The sequence below is a fragment of the Carex rostrata genome, chromosome 8, assembly GCF_964058835.1.
Source record: "Carex rostrata chromosome 8, lpCarRost1.2, whole genome shotgun sequence".
Classification (NCBI taxonomy): Eukaryota; Viridiplantae; Streptophyta; class Magnoliopsida; order Poales; family Cyperaceae; genus Carex; species Carex rostrata.
Genome location: NC_135925.1, coordinates 3,374,032 through 3,388,911, shown reverse-complemented (window position 1 = coordinate 3,388,911; position 14,880 = coordinate 3,374,032). Strand labels below are relative to the sequence as shown.

Here is a 14,880-nt window from a genome sequence, read left to right as displayed (position 1 = left end):
TTTTCCAAAACTTAAAAATACAGGGTGGTAATCATGTTTGTAAAGGCAATAGCATCAATGATTCAGCACCAGCACCAGCACCAATAATTTAGCTTGCTAGTTTAACACAACCATTTGTTACTCTCAGGCAAGTTTCTTTCAGTTACATATTATAATTGAAATATGAAGGTTTCTTCCGATCAGTCGAGAACACTTGTAGGAAAATATATTATTTTGGCTCTCAAAAAAGCATCTATGTGGATAGTTACTCATACAACTTCAATGAACTAATTGAGGAGGTGATGAAACATTATCCTTATATCTTTCCTCATTTACCACAGGTCTTTTACAGTCTCTAAATTTATAAAATTATAGGATACCAGTTGACAATTCTACTAGCTAACTAAAAATTATTTTGAAACTAAAATGAGCAGATGCAACAAGAGATGCAACAAGAGCTACGTGCAATAGGGAGTAGCTTGCCCTGGTTCTAATACTAAATCCCTTTTGATCTCATTGAGTATTCCTTTATTAGCTTTGAAAATGCAGAATCCTCTCTTTCTAGAAGCTTTGATGGTGTGTCATATTCCAGTACTTTTCCTGAAAAACCATAGCAAGTAATTTTAGCCACATAAGCAAGTTCAACCAATATCTAGAATTAGGTGAAAACTATCTTTTGGTCTAGTGGTAAAGACAATACTATGAGGTTTCAGTTCGAAATCCGGATGAAAAATTCTTTGTGGACATTAAATAGTTGGATGGTTTCATCCATTGACCTCTAAAAAAAAAAACACCAATATCTAAGTGAATTTTGTCATATATGTACATGTATCTTCACACAACTTCAAAAAACACAAGCATAAAAATAGAATTGCTTTACTTGAGAAGTTAGTATTGTCTTTTTGTTTTTCATATTACCATCACTTAGAACGAGAATGAGGTCGCTGTCTATGACGGTATGAATCCTATGAGCAACTGTGAGAACCGTACAGTTGCTAAACTCCTTGCGAATTGTCTCCTGTATGATTCTGTCAGTGGCTGAGTCAACGGAAGCCGTTGCTTCGTCAAGAACCAGAATGTTGCTACGCTTCAACAAAACTCTTCCCAGGCAGAACAGCTGCCTCTGGCCCACACTCCAGTTCTCTCCATTCTCCACAACTGTAGTAAACACAATTCACATGTAAGTGTACCTGCATATAGTTTGGCATTGTAAAAGAACCTTTTAATATTCTTGCTTTTTTTTGTAGGGAAAATAATTATTTATAAACTTATTAACAGAGTAATACCCTGATTTGACAATTTTTTGAAATGAAATAAGGTGTGTGATACCAGTAGCTTCTGAAGGTCTGTGCATTAAGGTTGAGTTAGAGTGAAGATTACGCATATAATAAATTAACATGCATCTCATCAAAAGTCGCAGGGATTTTGAAAATTGGCCTATATGTGTAATACTAAGCCTAATTACACTTTTATCCCAAGCAAATCATGGGATATTGTGGACCTTTTCCAAACCCTAATCTCGAAGCCTAAATTAGAGCTATAAAATGTATCTAAGGAATCCTCAACTAAACAAAAGAAGAACAAAGGGAAATCAACAAAATATAAAACAACATAGTAAAAGAATTCAAATTTTAGACCAACAAATACAGCTGGTACAGCTAAAGGTACCTCTGTTAAAATTTGTAATAAGGAAATATATCAATGGAGTATGTCTACTGTAGTAGTAAGATAATTACAATATATCTATTTATTGGAATCAAGTTCTTACCTGAGGAGTCTAGCTTCTTTTCGCATCCGCGTATCAAGTCCCCAAGCTGACACTTGTCAAGCACCTATGATATTGCAACATCGTCACATTTGTGTAATCCTAATAATAGCTTTAAATATATAAATTCATCACAGTTTACCTCCCATATCTCTTCATCTGTGTATTCGTTCAGTGGGTCAAGATTTCCTCGTACTGTTCCCTCGAACAATGTCGGTTCTTGTGGAATAATGCTGAGTCGAGATCTCAAATCATATAACCCAATCTTGCAAATATCCACATTATCAATTTCAATTGTACCTTGTCTTGGTTCTACTATCCGGAAAAGTGCTTGTATAAAGGTTGATTTGCCGCAGCCAGTGCGGCCAACTATACCTACTTTTTTCCTTCCTGGCACTACACATGTCACACCTCTTAGCACCGATGGTAGGTGCTCTGCATACCTTACCTATAAAAGTAAATAATTTAGTAATTAATTTAACAAATTATGATAACTAGCCCAAAAGGCACCCTCAGAAGACTAGAAACCTCTTGCATTCAAACAATATATTACATGTAAACAAGGTAAATGAAAACAGTATTACAAATCAAATTACGTTGTGTCAACCAAGGTACCTAATTGGAGATCAATACTTTATAAGGATATGTGGCATTTAAAATTGTGAAATTAAATTAATAAAAAAGTATGTAGGGTCATTTTAGCTCTAGTAAGATATCTCTTTAGTTTAAGCAAAAAGGAAACCAGTGCAAATTAATCTGCCTCAAAATATAATCCACAATGTAAAGAAAAATAAAATAAAAATGCAAGGCACAAATTTTTGTTTACCTCCAAGTTATTTATATGAATTGTTCCATTTTCAGGCCATTTGTTTGGTGGCCTGCAGTCTTCAATTAGCAAAGGAGCTTCACTTGGTATATGCGAGTACTGTAGTATTCTCTCAACTGATATCATTTTATTTTCAGCGGTGCATATGTTCCATATTACTGCTGATAGTTGTGAATTGAGACTTAGTGCATAAGTTGCTGCAAGCCCTGCAATGCCTGTATAATAATATATATCGGATAACAATATATTAGAAAGTTGAGATGATATTAATTTTAACATTTAGACATTCATGTAATATTAATTTGGAACATTTATAAAACAAGGAATGATCCTGAAAATTAGTCTCACCTTTCACTGTCTAGTAGAAAATAGGAAACTTTGATGGTATATTCTTTTGAGCAAAAAAAGGGTTAAGCCCTTATTTATATATTGATTGGAAAAAGGTTTTAGGTTTTCCTGAAAAAACCTAATATTAAACAATAAACAGACTCAAAACATTTGAGTCTTAAGAATAGAAAAGCTAAAAGAAAGAAACATAAAATGAAGAGAGAGTAAAAAAAAGGAAGCAGAAATGCAGAAAAAGAAAATGACAAAACTGAAAGTAGTAATTCTGACTATAAAGTTATTGCATATGATCATCTTCAAGAGTATGTTAGTTGTAGGAATTAATGAAGAAAGATATTTTGAAATTTCAATGTTGCAACACTGATGGAAGGAATTTACCCGGTCTCAACCCCATGTTAGCCTAGTATATGCACAGGTTGAAAAGTGCAGTCAGACTGGTATGATTACATAAAGAGCAATTAGAGACCAAAAATCACGAGTAAATCACTATTTGGAAAGCCTTGATAGCCAAATATCCGAGACTGAGGCTAGAAGGCTTGATAGCCAAATATCCGAGACTGAGGTTCTAGCCGCAATAAATGAAATGCCAACAGATAAGGCTAGCGGACCGGATGGTCTACCGGTTGAATTCTACAAAACTTTCTGGAGCATAATCAGAACCGATATCATGAATCTGATAATGGATTTTCATGATTCGGGCCGTAACCTCAGACCCATCAACAGAGCAACCATAACATTGATCCCGAAGAAACGAGCACCAATAAACATGTCCGACTACCGCCCAATCAGTGTCATTAACAAGATTGTCAAAATTATTACAAAAATTTTGGCGAACAGGCTACAGACATACCTGCCGGAAATCATTGCACCAAACCAAACGGCTTTTGCCCAAAAGAGCAAACCCGAGTTTAATTTAATTAATGATGCAGCAATGGATGCACATAATTGGATGCTATTTAGCTAGATGCAACAGTGCGAGGGGAGGGTTGGGTGTCATTGGTGATTTCTTAATTTTACTATCGGAGCTTTTTAGGAGTTGAGCTAATTTGTAATTTAATATGGCTATGGGGATCTTCTCATCCTAGTAGCCACTCTGTACAGTTTTTTAACATCAATATATCTTAGTGGAAATCTCCACTAACCTTCCAAAAAAAAAATCACTATGCTAATGACATAGTTTATGAATTAAGTAGAAATGAACTGAGAACTCACTTGGGTTTATGAAACCTTCAGGGAGGCTGACAAGGAGGAGGAGAGAGAAAGCAAATATGAAATTAGATAACACATTGAGCCTGAAAGAAAGCCATTCCATGGCTGATATATTATGAAACCAGGGTTCCGAGTGGCTATTAATGCGGCTTAAATTTGACTTGCTAAACCGATCCTCCTGGTTAAATGCCCTAATAGTAGCAGCTCCTGCGAGTGACTCAGCAAAATGATGAAGAATTGGGGCTCGCTGAATTTCTGATAGGCGGGCCAGCTCTCGTGCTGTTGGGATGTAGTACTTCTGCAATAGTGTAGTCATTATTTAACTTAAGAAGGATGAATACTTAATTTGGCAGTGCAATCGTGTAACACTCTGTTTGTATGTCTGTGCAAGAAAGAGAAAGAAAGATCTTACTTGATACCAGAGGCAGATAAATGTTACAGGAACAAATATGGCAAATACCGGCCATGCAATTTGTGACATAACCACAATTGTTGCCGTGATTTGTATGATCGCAAAAGCACACCATCCTAGCTTGCCCGCAATTTCCATATCTAGCACACTCTGGTCATTTGATGCCTATTGATGACAAGAACAAATAATTGAAGATCTACTTGACTTGTTCAACTGTAAATTGGAGCCTAATGGGAATAAATTGAAGCCTATATCTAATTGAAGGATAATTTATCAGTGCTTGTCCCTGTCAGGTTCTCCTAAATTTTTCTTCTGAATTTGATTTCTGGTGACTAATTTCAAAATAAGTAAATCGCAATATGATTATGGACTAATAGGACAACTGAGAGTTAACTGAGGCTAGTTAAGGCAAATTAAGGCTAACTGAAGGATTTATGATTAGTTGAGTCTGCACTTAGTCATGCTTGGAAATAATACTGTTAAATAGAAATAATCATTAATGCAACTCTTTATTGTCTTTATTGTCTAATAATGAACCAAAGTAACTCAACAACTAACCCGATTTAATATCCTTCCTGTTGGAGTAGAGTCAAAGAAGAGCATGGGTGCACGAAAGATGCTATGAAGCATTTTCTTGAAGAATTTCTCTGATGTATGAAGCCCTAACGAAAAAACGAACAATGCCCTTGCAAGCATGCCCAGTGAACTCCCAAAGGATAGAAGTGTGTACACCAAGAAGAGCATCCCCATGCCCACCGCTGGTTTAGCTGCAGTTGTGGCTGGAGACGCCCATGAAATCCAGTAGTAGCTCGCCACCTGTGCGCATATTCAGAAATTTAATTTAACAAACGTGCACTACAGAACAACATGCATAAATTCCTCCCAGTACCAACCAACAGAGCTTGTTAACTTATAAACTTAATTATGAGTTAACTACTGGTAAATGTGCCAATGCCAAAGTAGAGCAATTAAGTTCTGAGAATCACTAGACCAATTTTTGTGCAGTACAAAGGGCATTGAGAAGTACATTACTTTCGGCTAAAAAGCCATGCGTAGTCATATATCACTGTTTTTCCTTTTTTGCCATTTCTCTGGTATTAAGGGTAGCAGAATCGCTATTGAAGATTATGCAAGAATTGGAAACGCAATAGCTAGAGACACTTAGCAGCGTATGCCATATGCAATCTTTTCAATATCAACTTCCAAGATTACAATATCAATTATATTAATATCCAATCAATTTGGATCAATTTGTTGGATTAAAATTTTGTGTAATAAGAAAGCCCAACGACTAGTAGAATAATTAGGAAATCTTCACAATGACTAATTATTCTATATTATAAACCCTTGTAAGCAATGTAATCCTCAATTCAACCAATGAAATATTTCATCTTCAAATTCCATCTCAAAATTTAATAATCTCACTGGCACACAATCCATACCTGCAGTGACTGGTACAAAATTTGCACCAAAATTATGACCGGGACCAGGGCACCGCCTTTAACAGCTGTCATATACGTCCAATAGACCTGTTTACCTATGGCGCCTTTCTCTCTCTCTTCCTCCTGTGTAAGCCTCCCTTTCTGGGTGTTGTCCTGAGAAAGGTCATGCAGTGACTCTTGCTTGCTTTTGCTTTCAGATCGGTCGGTGGTGCTCTTAGAGTTGCATTCTGGAGGCATTGATGAAAGCCTGCTTGAACTTTCTGCATTTAGGATGGATCCTAGAGCTTGGCTATGCGCACCAACCAAGGACTCAAACCCTATGTTTTGCTGAAGTAGATCTTTGAACTTTCCTGCTTGTGCAATCTTTCCATCTTGCATTACCTATTGTGCACATATGTGGTAAATCTATTCTCAATGTAAAAATGAATGTAATCGGCATGCAACAGGTAGCAAACAGAAAGACCAAACTGTTTTCATAGCTGCTTTTGGAACTCGACTATTTGAACTAATTAAGTTAGTATTCTTTTCTTCTAACACTGTTTACATATTTTGACTAAATCACAAATGATTTTTTATTCCCCCTTTGGTGGATCTGTTGTACAGAGTTAGAATAAGACCGTCTGGTAGAGGTTACTAGGCTGCTAATGTAATGCTTATGCCAGGGTTATATGCAAATATAATGCAATATTTACATTTGAGGTAGCAAAATTCACATATTACATTGTTGAAAGAAATCCCTTAGAAAAACATTGATGAAAGAGCCCTTAGTCTATATAATCTTACAAGGATCAGGTCTGCAGCTGGAAGAAGTTCAACTTGATGAGTGACATAAAGTATTGTTTTTTCCTTGAGAATGCCCATCAGGCAATCCTGCATTAAAAAGTAAAACCAAATATATCTTATAAAGGACATTAAATGTCATGATATTCACATAACTTGGAAATATCTTATCTTAATATAGTTTTTTGTATAACAAAATATATATAAATAAGCCTTATTAAATGCAAAACTTGATACATAGATTGAATGGAATATTTACTTTAAATAGTTGGCTTCCTGTGTGAGCATCGACAGCACTAAAAGGGTCATCAAGTATATAGATGTCAGCGTCCTGATAAACTGCTCGAGCAATTTGAATCCTCTGCTTTTGGCCTCCACTTATGTTAATACCTCTCTCTCCAATTTCTGTCAAGTCACCATTGGCGAATAAATCTAAATCCTTCCTTAAGGCGCATGCTTCTATGGTCATTTCATACTTCTCCCTCTCATACGGTTTTCCAAAGAGGATATTTTCCCTTACATTGCCTGACAAAATCCATGGTGTCTGTGGTACGTAAGCTTTGGTTCCTCTTACCATTACAACCCCGCTCAGTTTTGGAATTTCACCAAGTATGCATGACAATAGACTAGACTTGCCTGAGCCAACAGCCCCACAAATAGCCACTTTCATGCCTTTACAAACTTTCAATTGTATTTCCACCAGTGTTGGTACTTTCAACTCCTCCCAACTAAATTCACCATCCGTAATCTCAATCTCATATTCTGACTTGTCTTTTGCCATTATCTCAACCCCATTTGAGTCTAGTTCTTCTTCTTGGAGATATGAGGCAATCCGATCACCTGAAACCTTCCCTTGAGCAAGCACTGAAAGCAAATCAGGAAGACTATAAATTGGTTCTTGTAGCATTCGGAAGGTGGCCAATGCTGCCAGAACCCTACCGGCAGTTAGAGGAACCCCCATTAATATACATGACCCAAATGTAATGGCTGAAATAAATGTTGGTGAACCAAAAAATATAAAGCTAATAATAGCTGCGATTCGTACTGACTTCCAGAGCCAACCACATTCAACTCCTCTCAATTCTTCCAATTTATTAAGGTACTGAGTGTCCCAAGTTTGCAGTTTCAAAATCCTCATGCTTTTTAGAACCTCGCTTGTAGCTTTCATTCTAGCATCCTTAGATGCCATAATTTTCATATGCAAACTCTTAAGGATGCGAGTTAAGGGTATATTTAAAGCCATAATAGCAAGTGTGGCTGCAAGACCAGCAAATGCCCCCATGCCAAGATTTTGGTGAAGAACAAAGATAGCAAGTGGCACTTGTACTGGTAACATCCAAACAATATTTGCATACCATACAACATCCGTTACTTTCTGTACATCGACACTCATATGGTTTATGATCTCCCCACTTGTGTGAGCTTGCTTAGACCGGCTAGACAAACGAAGCCCCTTTTGGTAAATATGGGATATTAAAGCGCCTCTAACCCGCATTCCTAATTGTCGTGCACCAAAAATCCACTGCCTTTGAAATATTGTTTCTAGAACTTTTGCACTGAGGAATGCAATAGCTAGTACATACCCTCTTCTCAATCCATTCTTTCTCTCTCCACCTAAAAAACTAACAAGCTGGTCGATTAAAGATGGCCCCACATAAGAGGCACTTGCACTTGCAACCGCAAAAAATGCATTTATCATCACCTTTCTTCCAACAAATAGAAAGATGGCTTTGTAGACTGCAGAGGTACTTAACCCCTGCCTCTCTTTCACACTATTCAGAATGTTAGCAAAGGAGCTTGATACAAACTCAGAGGCATCTTTTTCATATAGTTCAGGTACATCATCCCTTTCTAGAGGCTTCTTGTATCCTTTTGCAAATAGGGGGCTCATCCAAGAGAAAGTTACCAATTGAATGAGACTAGCATTTCCATAAAGAGATTTTTTTTTATTTTCCCTGTTCTCTTCAACTGAACTAGTTAGAAGAGGTTGCATCATCTCATTTTGTACCAAAGTGATCCCAGTTTCCCCTTTGATTGAAATGGCAAATAGATAGGTGGAAGAAAGTGCCATTATTATGTTGGCACATTCTCGCACTCCAATAGAATATTTCTCGACGAGTATCTGGTGTATATCAAAAGACAGAGAGATAATAGCCTGAAAAAAGTTGCATGTCCACCATGCTCTAATAATTGGTGTGATTTGGGTACATTTCAAGTGCTGAAATTTGAATGTAATCATAGATAAATATACCCATGATATTGATTGTAGAGCTTCAGATATAACCGAAAATTGGTACCAGCAGCCGGTTTGGTCGAATTGTAGTATTAGCAGTGTGATTTTCAGGATGTGGGATGCTAACACTATCAAGCAGCAAGCTTTGATTGCTTGGTAAGCCAAACTGGAACTTAATTCTGAAAAATTATTGTTTGAGTTGGAATTTCTGCATTCTACGGTTTGGGGTCTCTCTGATTTTTTTCTGATCTTCTTAAGTAGAAAATCAACCATAATAGTTGTGATAAAAATGAGGTGGATGAAAGCAAAAAGACTATTCCAGAAACAAGGTGAAGAAATTGTCGACCATCCTTCCCAAATTTGGGAAAATTGGAGGCCTGCAGTGCAGTTCAATGATAAAACATATTAGACTGATGCCTTGCAAATTGAATATATATCTTCTTTAGGTGTTATTTTTGAGAATTGAACAAATTGAACATGTGTTCTCTTGAAAGAGAAACGAGAGCTCGTGCCGCAGTTCTTTTATTCACCTTTTAGTATTGCAACAAAATTATTATTATATAGAAAAAAAAATATAGTATACAATTGTCCTTTTGTTGTAATATAGAAACTGTTAATCATGTACTTGTGACATGTTCTCATGTAATTCAAATGTGGAATTGGATAAGGGGTGAAAACAGAGCGGATAGGGGTAAAACCATATCTATATTTCTTTTTAATTTTTTGGATACGAATATAGATCGAATATTAAATGGATGCGAATCAGGTCAAATATTTATTAAAAATATATAAAATATTATTAAAAATACTAAAGTTCATAATATTCATTTAATTATAATGTTGAATAACATTTTTTTTTTCATAATATATATTAAACTATATGGTATATATCTACTATTCAGATAAAGATAATGAAACATAAAATTATATATGTATCCATATCCACACAAATATCAGATATCAACATTTAATTTTTCGAATACAGATCGGATTTTATCCACATTGTTTTCACCCCTAGATTGGATTGCTGCTTTTAATGGGTTTTATTTCAATTGTTCATCTATTAAGGATTTGTCGTTCCTAAATGCAAGTATTCCTTTTTTTTTTGAAAACTTGGTAGTAGCTACCAAGGTTCGTGAGGGAGAATCGAACTATCGATCTTTGGGTATAACAACTCTAGGACATTTTCCTAGCCAATTGTGCTACCTCCCCTTTCTCAAATGCAAGTATTCCTTTGAAAGACAAATTGTTTAGAGCTAATAAGTGGGGCTTGTGTTATGGATGATATGGTTATAACTCATGCTTTTAAGATTCTGCAATCAAACCTATCCAAAATATAGCAGCAAAAATAACAAGCTTAGCATCTTTTTGGTGTACATGTAAAGATGATAAAACATTTTTTAAACTGACTCTTGTCTTGCCTAATGAAATAATGATTTTTTGGATTTAATTAGTATCGAGTTTAGATGACAGATATAGAGGAGCATGAGGCAGTGAAGCAACAACTTGAGTGTGGACACGTCATCATCACTGAAGATAGATAAACAATCCTTTTTTGTTATGTGAAATTTTGGGTTCTAGGAAATTTTGTTGATGCTCTCTATATTTCTTGTATTTTGATGGGCTAGATATCAGTTTTTTGTAAGAACTGTAATTTTTACTTTCGCAAGGTTCTATTTGTAAAAACTGATAGTTTGTACTTTAGGGGTATTCAAACAGTCGGTTCGGTTGAAACTGGACTAAAATAACCAAACTAAATTTTTTTCGGTTTTCAAAAATAGAACCAAACGGAACTAATTAAATTTATAAACCGATTAAGAACTGAATCAAACAAACCGAAGTAAATTTCAGTTTGTGTAGTTCAAACCGAATTAAACTTATTAGTGCCATTATTAATGAAAATTAAACATGTTCATACATAACTTGTTCAATTTCATACAAAATATACAGATGTTTTGAAATATTTAAACTAAAATGAAAGAAAAGAAGCAATACTTGAACCAAACAAAATATAAACCATACTTGAACCAATATAATTTGATCGGTTCGGTTTAGTCGGTTTTGACAAGTCTAAACCGAACCGAACAATTTAAACCGAATAATTCAAAAATTCAAACGAACCGATCCATTTAAACCGAAAAACCAAACCATTTACACCGACATTTTTTGGTTCAATTGAAAACCGAACAAACCGAACCGTTTGAACACCCCTAACTCTGTACCAGATATTTGATACGTAGTTTGTCCTTACTTTTTATTTCGTACAAATCGGTGGTTTTCCAACTTCTATAAAAAAAACAAAGAAAAATTATGTACGACATATTATTTCTTATTGGAAGAAAATTTGAATACGGCTTATTTGGAGATATTTCTCCGTTTTAATCATGATATAAACATGGAAAGTAGATATATTATAGTATAATTAGCTAGTGTCTCTCAAGTTCATCAAGTTATTTGATTAACTTGATGAGCTTAACTTTAAAACAATCAAAAGGATTTTAAATAATAAGTTTAAATTGTTGAAACCAATCAACTTGATAAGTGATATGTTTATACTTTATATGGAAAATTTATAAAAGTTCCGACTTAATTTAGTATTAAATCAAGCAATAAAAAAAAACAGATTTACAAGCGAAAAACAAATTTTTCGTACCTGATAGATTGAACCACTGGCGACGAGCCGTGAGTAGCGTATCCTCTGAGAAGCTTTCAAGCCCCTCCTCTAGGAACCTGCTTAGACGGTTCTCTGTATCCATTCGGTACATTAAACTCAGTTAAAAGAGGTGTAAGAGAAAAGAGAGAGAGAGAGAGAGAGAGAGAGAGAGTTACCGAGAGCGCGCGTATATATATATATATATATATATATATATAACAGAGGAAATATTAAAGGATGTATTGAATATTTGAAGTGATTGGTTTGGTTTTGTAGGGTCACAACTGACGAGACATAAAGCATTTTATATTCTCAAGATTGCTCTGTATTTCATAATTTTGTTTGATTATTTTTGGGTGGAAAATTTTAGGTATGCTCCTTCAAAACTACTAAATTACATATTTTTTCTTCTAAAATATATAATATTATATATATTTAAAAAATTTAATTCACAAAGTTGCTCAATCTATTGTATTTTTTTAGAACTCATTTTAAATCTGTGAACTACCAATTTAATCTTTTATTAAAAAAATAATAATAATAATAATATGTAGCACAATCTTTTAATTAGTTTGTTTGTGTGAACAAATGATTTATTTCTTAATTTGTGATGTACACACAACCATAAACCTAAATGTTGCTTTGTATGCGTCAGAAGTAAGGAATACATTTTTTCACCTTACAAATTGACCAATTAGATCTTACATACATGTTACATATTTTTTTATTTTTTTTAATAAAGAATAAAATAAGTACTTTATAAATTTAAATAAGTTTTAATTAAAAGAAGTAATAAATTGATTCAATTGTGAGATTTTTATATGATATTATAAACAGGAGAAATACGTAATTTCAAAGTTTTTGAGAGATATATGAAATTTCAAACTTTCATGTATTCAAAAAACGCGAAACCATAAAGAAGAAACTTATAAACAAGCATTCAACTTAATATTATATTTAAGAATCAGTCTTTAGTCTAATGATAAAAAATCAATGTCTTTTGTGTAAGAGGTTGCAAATTCGAAATTCAATTAAAAGATTCTCAGTGGACATTAGAATTGAAGCAGGAGACTTAGACCTCTATTTTTTTCTAAGAAAAATAATTGTATCTTTCTTGAATTTTTAAATAATTCTTTACTATGAGTTCCATCTCGTTAAGAATTGTGAGTGCAAGGTTCTTAGAAGCGAGCCTAGACGTTACGAGGTAGTGTGCAGAGATAATTTTTGTAAATTTAAGTGTTGCACGAAGCAGAACGATCTTTCAGAATCTTAGATTATTACCATGTTAGTTTGTAATAATCTAGAAGTCAATAATACGATAAATTATCATAAAGCTTTGTTCATGAATTGAATGTATATCATTTTGTTGCCTTGAGTATTATTGCATTTATGGATCATTTGGAGTTCATGACTGAAATTGTGAAACTCCATAATATAGATGATATATACTCTTAAAATGTCACTGACCAAGGTAATTAGCAAGAACACTAATTACCGCTACAAGGTTAGTATGTGGATTAAAAGATGGTTAAGTTTTACAAACCACCTGACACGAGATGTCATTTTAATCACATAAATACATGTTCTAGGAACATGGTATTTGACAGACCCCGAATGAAACATTAAATAGAATTGTGTTCGTGTCATTAATGTTTTCATTCAGTGTCAAGTTCTACAGTATGAGGTATTTATTGTTCCCACTAAGAAATATGTATGTGTGAGTGTTATCTAACGCTGTCCGTAAAAAGCAGTCATAACGGTAGCATTTCCATATGTATAGCTTAGCTGAGGAAGTGATAGTCTGCCAAGAATACTATTTGTCCCTCGTATCTCTATACGAGCTATAGCATCACTGGGCCCCTTGGTAGAGTTAGATTATCTGCATGCGGTATAATTACAAGAGTAATTATATTTGATAATCTGCTCAAGATCAAGAAAAGATACAGTTAGCAAGGATGACACACATCTACCTTGAAACTGATCTGATAGCTATGAGACAGAAGAACTGACACAAGTAAATTGTTTACTGGATCGTGATATTGTACAATACAGCATCATCTGTGTAATTGGATGGTCATAGTGTATACTGCCAGATGCCTCCTATGATTATAGAAGTTAAAACAGTTTTAACTCTATTTACCAACATAACACAGATCCTATTGGGTCACACCATATAGGAGCTATTCGGAGAATCTTACTGATTAATTATAAATTGATTGTAATTAATATTAAGATGGTTATAATTAATTATACGTGTTATAATTAAATTATATTTGTCATGTTAAAAATGACAAAGCAAAAACTAATGGTTATAATTAGTTATACTTGGTATAATTAATTATAATTAATCGTACGTCATTTAGAATGACAAACAGAAACACTGGTTAGTTTATAAACGTGTTTGACATGTTGTATAAAAATTACCAAACGAAAACCGTAGACGAATATAATTGTACATGACGAATATAATTGTACATGACAATTATACATATTTAATTTGGATATTTACTATTCATAATGAGTTTGGGTTAATGGGTTTAGAATTCATTAAACTAATCTAACCAATATGAAGTTGCAAAATCAAATTTGAATGCCAAAAGGGCATTTTGGGAATTTTGGCAATTTCGGGGGTATTTCGGTCTTTTGCGAACCTCCTCAAATGCCTATAAATAGAGGGGCATAGGTGAAAGAGAAAACTCACTAATTCACGTGTTAATCCGATTACTTCGTTAATTGGAATTTCTCTCTTTCTCTGTTTACGGTTTTTCGATCGGTGAATAGTGTTTTACCGAATTTTTGCGGTATTTCAGATTTGGTTTATTAGTGAATCTGATTAAGCGAAAAATTTCGGTGAATAGTGTTTTTGGCAAAAGAAATAAATCGCTCTCTGGTTAGTCCTGGTGGATAACCAATAGAGGTATCACACGTGTGATACTCCGAGTCGATTCCTTCCCTGGTGAGGCTCTACTCGCTCGGTCTGCATTCCAACTGTAATTTGGAAACAAGGTATAAACATGTTATATTAATCTATTTAATTGATAAATAGATTTAATGTTTTAGAAATCAATTATGGAGTAGATCTGTAAATAGGATTAAACGAATCTTCTTGATTCATTTAATCCGTAGCTTAAGGTAGATGTAAAAGTTTTGTTTTACTCTTTCTGCACCTTAAGCATATAAATGGGTTTGAACAGTCAAAACCCCAACATAATTAATCAATGGGTTTGAACAGTCAA

General features: G+C 34.2%; 1 protein-coding gene across 1 annotated transcript; it reads right to left on the bottom strand.

Annotated features, from left to right (window-relative positions):
• Window positions 1-181: 181 nt before the first annotated feature.
• LOC144558845 (putative ABC transporter C family member 15) lies at window positions 182-9,363 on the bottom strand. The gene is made up of 11 exons (XM_078307746.1): window positions 7,018-9,363; window positions 6,762-6,848; window positions 5,979-6,359; window positions 5,095-5,352; window positions 4,537-4,701; window positions 4,128-4,422; window positions 2,571-2,785; window positions 1,887-2,192; window positions 1,748-1,811; window positions 898-1,137; window positions 182-579 (listed from the first exon to the last, which is right to left on the bottom strand). Exons 1-11 carry the CDS (start codon window positions 9,262-9,264, stop codon window positions 476-478), a joined length of 4,362 nt encoding a protein of 1,453 aa, XP_078163872.1. The 5' UTR covers window positions 9,265-9,363; the 3' UTR covers window positions 182-475.
• Between the last annotated feature and the right edge of the window lie 5,517 nt (window positions 9,364-14,880).